This window comes from Phaenicophaeus curvirostris, chromosome 4, assembly GCF_032191515.1.
Source record: "Phaenicophaeus curvirostris isolate KB17595 chromosome 4, BPBGC_Pcur_1.0, whole genome shotgun sequence".
Lineage (NCBI taxonomy): Eukaryota > Metazoa > Chordata > Aves > Cuculiformes > Cuculidae > Phaenicophaeus > Phaenicophaeus curvirostris.
Window position 1 is genome coordinate 65,751,753 of NC_091395.1, and position 13,073 is coordinate 65,764,825.

General features: G+C 37.9%; 1 protein-coding gene across 1 annotated transcript; it reads left to right on the top strand.

Moving 5' to 3' along the window:
- The first annotated feature begins 3,092 nt into the window (after nt 1–3,092).
- Nucleotides 3,093–11,579, top strand: LOC138719616 (uncharacterized). Its single transcript, XM_069854918.1, has 5 exons — nt 3,093–3,228; nt 4,912–5,241; nt 6,376–6,489; nt 7,542–7,666; nt 10,445–11,579. The coding sequence occupies exons 1-5, from the start codon at nt 3,174–3,176 to the stop codon at nt 10,487–10,489; spliced, it is 669 nt and encodes a 222-aa protein (XP_069711019.1). The 5' UTR covers nt 3,093–3,173; the 3' UTR covers nt 10,490–11,579.
- The last annotated feature ends 1,494 nt before the right edge of the window (nt 11,580–13,073 follow it).

Below are 13,073 nucleotides of genomic sequence, written 5' to 3' on the forward strand. Positions count from 1 at the left end.
AGCTTGTTTTCTCACCAAGGTGTAATTTATTATTTATAGTTGAAAGATAAATTAGATGTATTTTTTTGTGCTAAAAAGTAAGTGTGCTAAGAAGAGCCCTGGAGTCCATATCAAAGTAAGGGTTTGGTGGTTTTGGTTGGGTCATAGCTACGCAAAATTAATAATGTGTTTGTTTCATAAAGAGGACGTAGAATGCCACTGACCGTTATGAGGTATGTTACGCTTAAGTTACGTACTAGTTAAAACTCCCAGTGACAGCCTGCTTTCCTCCTTGTGTTTGAGTCAGAAGAGGGGAAGATTCCTGAGTTGGGCACAACAGGAGTCAGATTTCCATTTTCACCAGAACTTTCTTTTGGCACACCTGCAACTTTCTAAAGTGTTCGCTAGAATTTGAAGAAGATCTTAGAAAGGCAAATGTGAATTAAAACTTTCTTTTTAAAAAGAATCTAGTAATGTCTTTGACTTAGTGCTTCAGAATTTTGTTTCAAGTGTGAAAATTTCACATGAAAATTTCACATTATGTTTTCATAACAAATAAATGTAAAAAAATGGCTTTTGCTCCATCTTCTTATTCTGATGCAGCAGAACTACAAACTCACTTGACTACCTTTCACACATACTCAGTGCTGCTGTAAAGTTTCCTGGCTGACAGTAACACCTCAAAAATGCTGATATCTCATTAGTACTTGTGTTACAAGCTCTTGAACAAGTCTGACATATGGTTAAGGAGGAGGGAGGGCATTTAGGTCCTCTGTTTAAAAGTTTCAAATGTATTTTTCAGTACACCTCCACTGGTGTTCTTTGAACACCATAGAGAAAAGGTTTAGAAAGATGGATTTGTGCAAAGCATCCAGAAGAGTCTGACTGTAACTATTGTTGCCTCTCCAAGTATAGGGAGCCTCTGTGCTGAGCAGCTGCTTTGCAATCATCTCCAACACACAGGAGAGTGAAGTTACATATTTACAGAATCCAAATTAATTGATGCAGTATCCAAGGTTAAGTAAGATAAAGTTGCAGAAAAAGAAGAAAACTTAAAGGGATCTTGCTGTTGTAACTGCTTTCCTGACCTACATAGTCGTTTTGTGTGATGCACTTATCCTGGCAGCAAAGCTGGCTTAGGAAATTTTGTCACCATATTTTTCCACCCACTCAGTAGTGCTGCGATGAGAGTTTGTGGGGTTGTGTTGTAAAACGGCACAGTGAAGTAACCTGGGCTAAAAATAAAACCCTTTTACCCAGCCCCTTTTTCTGTGTGCCATTTCATCTCTGACAGTAGATGCATTGGATTAGGACCAAAGAATGTTTCAGAGTAAATAAAACCTGCTGTCAGCACTATTGAAAATGCTAGTCTCTAGACAAAGCGTTCTGCATGCTGAAACTGCCAGCTGCATAACTTGATGCTAAATGCAGAAATGTAGGTATTTAAATACCAGAGAAAGTACTTTTTCCCTTTTGCACATCTATACTTCATTTATTCTACATCTTTGGTCAGTAGTACCAAAGAAAACATGAACAACAATGCTAACAGAATTATTTAATATAATCAATGCTAACAGAATTATTTAATATAATTAAATAATATCCTTAAGTATAGAGTACTTGCTTTAATATATCTTTTCATTCACTTGAATTTAAAGGTATTAGTTATGTCCTCACTAGCTCTATAAGGTGATAACTAAGTCATCTGGGTTCCATCAGAATTGGGGATAGCCTATAGCACTTTGTGACATTTATCTTTGCTATTGTCTCATTTTTCATTTTACTTGCAATCTACACAACACTGCAAGCTACTTCTGTAAGGTAAATACTAAGAAGCAGATGGGCTGGTACATCATGCTCTCATTGCTTACAAATGGAAAGGAACACAGCTTCAGACTTTAAATGTGGCTCTGTCTTCGTTACAAATTGCAGTTCAGCTCTTCTGGACAACTGCACAGTACTGCTAAAACGTGATGTTAGTTTTAGGAAAATTTGTGGTTGACAGGTTCTTACAAATTCTTAGATCGACTGGTTTGTGATTTCAATATGTTCTATTAGATTTTGGGGTTTTGTAACTTCTTTCATTACAATTTTGATGTTATCCAACTGAACAGGTTTGTGGGACAATTTTATCTGGCCTGTTACCTTTGCATTTGAGGCATCTGTCAAGGGAATAAGACTGGGTAAGTCGAGAAAATAGAAGCAATGTTTTGTCTTCCTCTTCTCTGGCCAGACAATGTAAGTGATTCCAGGTTGGAGCCATAAATCAGTACTGGAGAACATTAAGCAGCATAAAAGTTATCTACATTTGAAGGTTTTCTTTTAATAAATGAAGGCAAGTAAGTTTCAACATGATCCTTAACTTGATGTCTTAACTGTATATAATTTTATTTAACCCATGGATATGATCATCCCAAACAAGTCTTATTTAATATACGTGACACTGGTGTTGCATTAATGCACCTGTAGAGGCAATAGTGAGATGCATCACATAGTGTAATGTCCTGGATTATTTCCTACTGATGCTGCAGGGTGCTGGGGCCACTGCCACTGCAGGCTTCGAACTCATCCTTCCTCCATTTCTCCTGCCAATGGAGCTGTGCTGCTGTTAAGGCAAAAGTGCTTTTCTCACAGGAGGGAAGAATTTAGGCAAGACTTCAGCAAGATGACAATGAAATGTGTGATAAGGAAAGACAGGAGTAATACTTGGCATCAAGGTAACCTGGGTGCAGTCGTCATCTCTTTGGCTTCAGGTAAGATTCATCAGGTTGGCTGCAGGAGGCTGCTGACAAGCACGTTCATAGTAGCTAAAGAAGGATCATCTCCATAAAATGCCTTTAAATAGAAGATTGAAGAAATGCAATGACAAACTTTCACATAAGACCACTATGAGTATGGAAGAGCAGGTTCTTATGTTGTATCAGAAGACAGGCTAATCTCGCGTTGAAAGGTAACTAGTTAGGATAGAATTCAAAATTTATAGAAGAATTTTACTGATTTCAGGGAGGATGGGTGGGCTCTAAAACAGACACATCTATGACGACAGCTTTTAGAGAGTGAAAACTTCCACTGTATTTCAGTTTCTATCCTCCCCACCACATGAGGGAAGAGGGGAGAGGAAGTTAACACGCTTTCATTTGTTGGTTTGCTGATCTTCAACAAAGACAACCTGATGCAAGTACTAATAGTCCTGCATGATGATGGTAATTTCACTGAAACTTCTTTTAATGATGTGTTTTGGTTTCTTAGGTAAGTGCTGTTTACTTTCTTTCTTTTGTTCGTAGTTACCTGTAATTCTTGAGCTGGTTTTAAGAAAACTTCTCGTAGTATCTCTAGATGTGTGAGAGAAATGGAGGATTTTCACAGAGATTGTTGTAGAAAAAGTGTAGAGGAGCAAATCACACACTTTGACACACAAAAATATGTTAGGTTAAGGCAAGCACTGTTTTTCTTAGACTTTCAGGTTTGTATATTTATTGTGACATCACTGAATGTAGAATTTTTAAATGTTAAGGAGATTTTGTTCTAGATCACGTAGGTACTGAGATACAAAGCAGATAATGTTTCATGTTTCTTATTCAATACAAATTGTCCTAGGTAATACTGACATAAATGTAAAAAAAGAGGGAGAGATTGAGAGATTAATTAAGGACAAAAGGACTTTTTTCAGTGATACTTTTTAGAAAGACAGTAAATTCACAAGATAGAAATGCAGCACAGCCTATAGCACAACTGTATTTTAAATGTCAAACCAAATGAACTGAACTGAATGAAATTAAACTGAAATTAGTGATTAGTTATTTGACACTTGAACAGCTTCTAAATTGTCATTTACACACTACATCAAATCTTTCCCTTATTTTTTCTGCTGTTTATATTAACGTCATACTGGTCATATTGCTCTCGCCAAGTTGTTGAGAACTGTGTTGTGGAAAAAAACAGAGATACCTGACTCCTTTATGTATGGTGAATATGTGGCTTTTTCTAAAGGCAAAGAAAAAGGTTTATTTGCATAATTCTGATAAAACTTTCCAGATGTCATTTTTGGACCAAATAGAGACAAAATCATCCCATTACTTAGATGTTAGTGTGATTTGTGCCTGACTTACAAACAGGATAAAATCTGGAAGACAATAATGCATTTTACTCTCATTGTGAGTAGTTCTTCACTTTAGTAGTATAAATGCTAGAAAAAGGTATAATTCTTCATGTGGCGTATGAAACTAATGGTCTCAGCAGTCATGGGGACAGATTTATAGGATTAGCACTTTTCATTAGAATAAAAAATATAGTTATCTGATATCCACACGGTGGTTTCACTTCAGAAGAAAATATGTACGGTATTGCACAATATCTTATGTAGATCACTTTGCATATGAACTGAGAGTGATAAAGACTCAAAGCAGGAAAGAGTACGCAGGAAAGAGTACAATGTTTCATTTCCTCTAGTACTGTTTGAGTCAACCTTAGCTAGAAGCCCGGCAATAAAGCTGGTGAGACAACTGTAGTCTGGCTGGCGTATTGAATACATATTAAACTAAGGAGGTGAATTTAATTCTATAAACTACATGTCAGCAAAAAAAGCAATGAAAGAAGTTTAAAAAAAATTAAAAACCCACCTCAAAAATGCCATACATTTGTCACTAATTAGACACAGTGCAGGACAAAGACTACTATATAGTGACAAAAATTGTAGTGGATTTTTCTTTCTATCTTTATTACTCTTTCAGCACTCACTGGTGAATCATTTTGAATTTCTCCTTTTTGTCATTCTTTATCTGGCAGATAAAGTGTTTAATATGTTTCAGACTCAACCTCTATTACTCAACTTATATTACAATCTCTTTTTGTTGAAAATAAAAAATAATATATTGGCAAATACACAGCTCTTTGCTGCTTTAACCTTTAAATCCGTATGTATTTCTTCACTAGCTACAGGTGTCAATAATTTAACAGTCACCCAAATACCAACGAAAATATATCTATCAGTTGGAGACTTCACTGAAATCACCTGTATCTGGAAAAAATCTATTGAGAGATATAGAGTAATCTGGTACCTGGTTAACAAAGAGAACATCACCAGAACCGTATCATCAAAACTTTGCTACATGTCTGGTATGACCCATGAAAGCAAGGATGTGCTTGTGATAAAATCTGCTAATGTAAATGACACTGGATTTTACTACTGTGAAATAATTATTGAAATACCTTTCTGTAAGAAAGTATGTGGAAATGGGACAACAGTGGTTGTTGAAGAGAAAGGTAAGCTTGCAAGAGCAGGTGTGCGCCATTTAACTTGTCATCAGAAAGATTCTTCAGTTTGAACTGTTTTATACACTTCCTCTCTCTCCCACATCCTTCTCTCAATGCTGTAGATCTCAGGATAAATGAGATAAACATAGAGAGGACGTGAACAACTCTCAGTGACAACAGACTTAAGCTCTCTGCCTTAAAACCCCCAGTGCAGTGTTTGTTTTATTCTATAAGGGTTTACTAATGGGAATTATTAATTAAGGTTTAAAAAAAAAAGCTGTGCATCAGCTGCATATTTCATAAAAGACCTGAACACAGTTCCTTCTCAGAAGGGATTTGATAGGCTGGATGTGAAACAGTGAATGGAGCTGCATTGTGGTTAAGGTGTGACTGAAACAGTCGCATGGTTACTCTGTTCAGCAATTCGTACCCTTTACCAACGGTTTTATCTTTTTATTACATAAAATGTGGGAGATAATGTGGAAGACAGAGTAGTATGGACTCTACATGCCTATCTCTGCCTCTCTCTTTCTACCTCTTGGCTCTAGAGAAAGACTGGAGGACTAGCTCTGACTAGACCTTTAACATAACTCATATATCAACTGACTGAGTCACGGGAAGTAACTTTTCTATTCATACAGCACAGTCCAGTTTTGGAAACTTTTTAATGCAGTTAGCTAACTGGTAGTCCAAAAAGAGGCATAAAAATTATCAAAGACTTAGAAAACATCAGTGGCAGAGAATAAATGCAGCAGTGTTCAAAATCATGGGAAATTAATGGAAAAGGCTGTTAAGGAGCTAAAATAATCTAAGCTCCTAAAATCAGTTAGGTGATCTGATCTTTTACTTGGTCAAGTAGTAATAGCCTTAAAGTACAAGCAGAAATAATTCGCATTAGGCACTGGGGCGGGGGTAAACTGTCAAACTGCAGAAGCTATAAGAAGGGTTGATGCTACTCTTCATCTGGCAAGCATCCCTCAGGAACTGTAAAGTATAGATGACTTTGCACTTGCGTGGGGGGAATGAACTCATTCACTCCTGAAGTCACTTTTAATTTTTATTATTTCTTTTTTTTGCTATGGTGTTGTTCTTCTACTATATCCTTGAATAGTACATAACTATATTTTAAATATGTGATTGCAGAAGTTCACACATGGAAAAAGAGTTATTTGGCAATATGGGCCATCATTCCTTTCTTGGTCGCAGTGGGAAGCTTGTATCTTTGCTGCAAAAAGAAACAGCGCTCAAAACTTTCTGGTGAGTGACAATATTTCCATTAACATGCGCTCTTAGGTGCTTGTTTTCAGATGGCTGGACAGATGCACTTAAAAGGCATCACTAAGAGGAATTTCAGTGTGTGACTTTCCTGATACTGACTGATGAGGCTTGGGACACCTCGGCTTGAGAGGAGGGCTCAGAGACACAGCTTGTATTTCAAATGAGTGCTCTTGCAACCACTTGCCTCCATTATTAACCTTTCCAGGAAGATCTTGACCTGGCTAGGGTACTGAAGCATGTCAATTCTGATAGTTTCTTAGCAAACTGAAAAAGTGAGGAGCCAGAACTTGGCTCTGTCTTACACCTGGTAGTGACATCTGGAAGTGACATCTGAAGGACCCAGCCTTGGAGACTTAGTTCTGAGCTATATTTTTTAAGCAGTGAATTTTCTTAACTAATTATTAGTCTTCGGTTTTTGCAAAATCCTGAAATGAGGTATGGATGAGCTCAGAAGAAAAAACAGTAAATGGCAAGGGTACAGGACAAGTATAAATGTAGGGCATCTGTGGCAGTGTGTATAGATCAGTGATATATAACCTAAGGCAGCCTCTTAAGTAACTGTAGCATGAATATTACAGTTGTAATGTGAGGCTTACTCAGCTTGTGAGCTGCCAGGAATATAGGTGGGATATCTATGCCTCGAGATGCAATGTAACTTGCAGATTACAAAAGTGAAGACAAGTGAAGTCCCTAAGCTCCTATTTCAGTCACTGGAGTTGACACAGGCAACTGTATGACCTCTGACCCCGTCCTAACAGTCTTCTTAAGAGTCAGGTGATCAGTTCCCCTGATCAGTTTTGATGGCACAAATTCTGCTGTACAGCTGTCCGTTGCATAAAGGCTCTTCAGAAAACTGAAGGAAGTTGATATCATCTGCAAGCTGAATAGCACTGCAGGCCCTGTCATTGAGCCCAGACATGCAAGGGCTCTGCACTTTTCATTTCAGAGCTTCAGTAGAGTACCAGTGTGATGCTGGAAACGGACAGTAAGCAAGCTGTGACTCTAACTTGGGTTTTGCTGACATTCTGCAGAACTGCCTGTGCCAGCAGAAAGGCATCAGGAGGAGCAGATGCTCGAAGTTGCAGAACTTGACGAGAGGAATAAAACCAGCAATGAAGCAGCTGAAGAAATCTCATCATGTAATTCTGCTGAATGGGTAAGTGGCTCAGATAAAGACTCTTACTATGAGGGAGACTTTCAAGACAAGGCACTGGGCAGTGCACTGATTGAAAGCACACAACAGCAGTGGAAAAGGTTTAAAGCAAAGGGAAAAAAAAAAGCTTTCTTGCAAGAGAAAACACTCAGAAGTAAGGTATTTATGTAGTAGGAAAGTATTGGATTCCATTGTTATATTTAATGACACTCTAAAACTGCCTTGAGAAGAGGGCAGCAAAAAGTGGAGAATATTGATGTAGAGACTGAGTGAAAGAAGTAAAAAATGGCAATGAATTAAAAAATGGCAATGAAGTCCCTTTGCATATAACTTTGTACCAGGCTCAAGGGGCTTGGACCAGCATCAGCTCATAGAGCTGCTAGAGGAGGCAAAACTTGCTGAGAGTAGGTAGCAGATTTCAGGCAAGCTCCTGTTTCCAGGCAGTTATTCATCTATTAGTTACATTAAAACATTAAGTGGGCAAGGGAAAGAAGCCAGGTTTGGAGAAGCCACACAGAGGTGATGTAAGATGCTAATGGCCATGGTCAAAACGGCAGTTACTGAGCTTACACATTCCTGAACTCTCTTAGAGAGCCTGGCTTTGGTCTTTATTTGGTCACATTGGTACTGAAATCACAATAAGAGAGAAATTCAGGTAGTAAAATAGTAATATCTATCTTTCATTGTGCAATAGTAATCATTCCAATAAAAGAAAGAGTATAGCTGGGAAAATTAGTTCCCAATAATACATAGTTTCCCATTGAACCTAAGACACTTGCTTTTACAAGAGATATCATAGCAGAAAATTTTAAAAGTGCAAGGAGTGAGATGGCATGGTCGCAGTGATAAAGTATTCTAGTTTCTAGCTATAAATGGATAACTCTTCTACTTATTAATATTTAATGAACATGTAAGAAAACAAGGTTGAGAATGAGAAAGCAAGCATCAGAGGTGAAGCAGAGTGAAGAGTTCATTAGTAGCCATTAACTTCTCAGGGTTTGTGTGGACAACAAGACTAATTGAGAGGATTGTGAATAAAATTATAAAAGGTCTTTTCTTGTCATTTTATAATATAGCAGCTGTTAGCCACAGTGATGCATCATGATATAGGTTCAGTGTTTCCTTTCATGTTTCCTTTTTGCTTTTTTATTGAAAGCAGAATGATTTCATAGTGGTATAATTTTAAAGCATAATTAGATCTTATAAATCATTCAAGAGTTGCAGTAGATTAGTAAAGCCACTACATACAATGTGCATGGACACTGTATTTCAAACGAATTAAGCCAATAGCTTTGAGCAAATATTGTGGTGTCTCTGGAGCTGTGCTCATTGCCTTTCAAGTGTCTTGCACAACATGATCTCTTTAATTTAATTTTATTTTTCTGTTTGTGCAAAAGTCTCTAAAATGTGCACGCTAGTTTTTTACATTGCTTACACTTTTTTTTAAGCTTAGAAATTTGCTGTACATTCTGGGTAGGTTTGAGTACCATCTCTAGAACAGCAAACGTGAAAGTTCTGTACGCCTCTGCAAGGCTATTTACAGTCTCCAATTTATGTCATGGTTTTTTCCAATTCTTAGGATTGCAAAGGCAATCTTTTATCACAGAACTTGAATCAAGGCATGGATTTTATTCTCACCTGTATTTTATGTCATTCACAATGCTGAGCAAGTAGGTCAGTGACAAACATAGCTCCAAGTATGTAAGTTAGCTTAACCTGAGAGTGAACATCCCCAGGCTGCTGTAGTCATGCTTTTACTATATAGTACTTGTCTCTATCTCTCTGGAGATTCATTCCGTATTTCCTGAGTTGAGATGCTCAGGGAGTATTTCCCAAAAAGTTCTGCCAGCTGCAGGGGAATTTGACCCTTGAGGGAATTCTTGAAGCAGGTGATGACTTTGTCGTTGCTAAGTTCTGCAGGTTCCAACCCAAATCTGCTGTAGCATTAAGGCAAACTTCCAGCTCACGGAACTACACAAAAAGCACACTCCTGAGGGTCTTGAGTTGTACAAAAATGGACAGAAACATGATCCTGATTAGCTAGCCTCACCTACCATGCCACCTGTTTGACATGCAGTCAGCAGGTGCTTCTCTCAAATCTGAGCATTGTTCATTAAAACAAAAGTAGTAAACCCCTCGTAGTAAAGTGGAAGTGTGAAGACAAAAAGCCACCACTTCCTGACAACCACCTTTTTTGCCATGTCATCTTGAGAATTTGATTCACTCTGTCTGTGAGCACAGGTCTCTGTGCACATTTCAGGCAGTTCCTTAGTTCTCAGGCTTTGCTAAAGGACTTACCTGAAGTTCCCAAATCCTATATGTGCCTAGGAAATGAAAACAGGATGATTTTTGCACAGTTCAGAATAACATCTGAATACTGCAAGAGTCTGCTAGTTTGCTGCATCAAAAAAAAGCATCCAGCCAGAAGGAACAGTGTGACAAGGCTTTTTGGAAACACTGAAGTTTAACAGTTAAGGGGGTAAAAAAGTTCTGCCATTTCAGATTTCATAGAACCTGGTTTGCAATGGAACTTCTTTGCTGTTCTAAGCACACACTTTGTGCCTGGTATCTAATTAACTAAGAGAGTTGAATCCAGACATAAGAACACTTTGCCTTTCCATGTTAGTACTGAGACACTCTTTCACTCTGAAATTATAACTTCATGACCCATGTTTCTGTTCCCTTGGGTTATGCTAGTTGCTGTGCCTTGGGTAAAAGTTCATTTTAAATGAGCGTTATGGGTAAAAGTTATTTTGACTGGAGTTTTCTTTGTTTTTTAAGGCTGTCTCTACACTTTATGAATCACTTGATTCTTTTTTGCAATGAATCAAGAGGAAAAGATGACAAATCCACAGCAACTCTTGTATCCAATGCAGCAGATGAACAAATCCCACAAAGCAGGGCAGCGGAAAGGTTGAGAATGAAACAAGGATCCACCATTTACTTTGACATTCAGAACTAAAAGGACGTCATACACACAATATGGCTAAATAGCTATGAACTGAAAACTGATAATTTGCTGCTGAAGGATGTATTACGTGAGTTTCCTGTCAGAAGCATGTCAGTAGGACAATACAGAAGAAAAAACTTTGGTTCCAAGCAGTCTCTGAATGTTTTGTCATCAACAAAACACTATGGAGTCTGAATTTGGAGGATATGTCACGTTAGAAGATTGTCTTGTAACTCTTTACCCTGTGTCCAGAAATAACAAGGAGTGTATCATCATACTTCGAAAAACCTTCAGGACTGAACAACGTTCTCAAACTAAAACATTTATTCAGGCATCCCATGAATAAATAGCAGAAGGTAAAGGAAAAATGCACCTGTTGATAATCAGTTGATCAGATAAACAATACTACACAGATGATGGGGTCTGATCTCTGAAACCATCATTAGTGCTGACCACATCATAGACAGAATGTTGTGCTAGAAAGGATTATACTCTTGTGGAAAGACACTGTTATGGTTAATTCATTCACATACTAGGAGAAGCCTTTCAGAGAAGGTAGTCTCCTACACATGATGAAATACTAGGTTTAAATGAAGCTAAATATATTATTATTATAGATAACAATTGTCTAACTGGCGGAGGAGGCGTACTTGTAGGAGATGGTGGTGTTAACACTTGTTCTACTTTTGCAAGCTCTAAAACTTTTTAGAAAAATCACTAAAGAAAAAATCACTAAAAATCAAAACTGAAAATGTACATGAAACTTGGCCTCCCATGACAGGGGAGTTGGAACTAGGTGATCTTTAAGGTCTCTTCCAACACAAACCGTTCTATGATTCTATGAGTATCTTGCCAGCAAAATAGGGAGAAATTACTTCACTGCTCAAGAGGTTTGTAACAGCTTGTACCTGGGCAGTGCAGTAGATGCAGACTAGTTTTCCCAGAGCTGTTAAAAGCAGTTTGTGTAGTCCAAGTGGGTGACTACCTTGCTACTCAGTATTCTGTAATTAAATCTTTGAGGCCATATAGCATGGCTCATACTCTTTGTGTGTGTGTAATGACTACACTTCACAAAGCTGCCTTGTAAATTACTGTAGGTCAGCCGTGGCTCACTGTTTGGTGTGGATCCTCTTTCCTGGGCTATTCTGCAGCCTGCCCTGAATGCCAGTTTGTAGTGAGAATATACTGCTGTCCAAAATAAGCTGCAATCACTGCATTGTGAACATATCCTGTATGAGAACATTTATTTGTTATCGTTCGTCTAATTATATTTATGTATATTATTAAATTGAATAAAGCCAGAGAGTTTTCTTTTCTTCCTTTTGAAGTTCAGTCACTTTAAAGTCTTCATGTTTTTTGTCCTGAAAGTCATTATTAAAGATTTGTTTCCTTTACTGCATGGTGAAATATTGTCACATGCCATATTCCTTTGAGGATCACGAACAAGGCTCTAGATTTTCACAAACCCTGTGATTTTGTGCCCTGCACAAGAAAGTCATAATCAGTAAAAGGGGTGATGACCTTCAGCCCAAGTCCCTGATCAAGGAAGCTCACAGTAAGTTCTTAGTCTTTCCATATGTTACTGGTTACTTCTCTCTTTAAGCACAATGAGGAGATGTGGAGTATTCACGGAATAGTTAAAGGAAAACAACTACATGAAGAGTTTAATAATCTCCAAATCATATTTCCATTACAGTACTATTAATAAATTGTTGATTAAAAGTGGTTCCTACCAGCAAAGAGTGCTGGCAGTTGAAGACTGCACTCAATTTATCATGACTTATTTTAATCTGTGGCTGACAGTGGCTATGAGCTAGTGGAGTGTTTTCAGGGCTCCTGCTGGCTGTCCTACTCAGTTAACAAGGGTTTGGCACGTATGCATCACTCTCCTTCTGTACTACTTGGGAAGCAACAAACCCTGATGAAGATTTTTCCAGGGCACACATACTTCTGGTTTTTTCCCTTTTGATGGTTATTTTTGTACCTTTAAACCAACAAAAGAACTTTGTAATTAAGCTCAGGACATATTCTAGCATCCAGTATGATCTCAATTTTAACTGTAAGTTTAACTTCTCTGTGTATAATGAAGCCCATCAGCCTAATAATTGAACTTGAATAGAATCCTAGGCCTTTCATTTTCAGTACTTTTGCTGGTTATTCCTTCTTGAACAGATTGCTGCAAAGTGATGATTCCATTCTGGTTTAATTTGAGGTTCAAAGTCCTGTGGTAAGCTCAGGCTAAAACTTATTAATTTAAGAGCAAGACTGTCACAATGTGTTCTAAAGACTTGTGTGTGTTCTGCTCTGCTTTTAATGCTCATCAAATGTACTTGGCTTAGTCATAGCCCTATAAATGAGTCTCCCTCTCTGTTTCTGTCACGCTCATGACCCTGGTTTGAAGAACTAGCTTGAGACTACAGCCCTGAACACTCTCTTCCTGCTCCTTTGCACAATCATCCA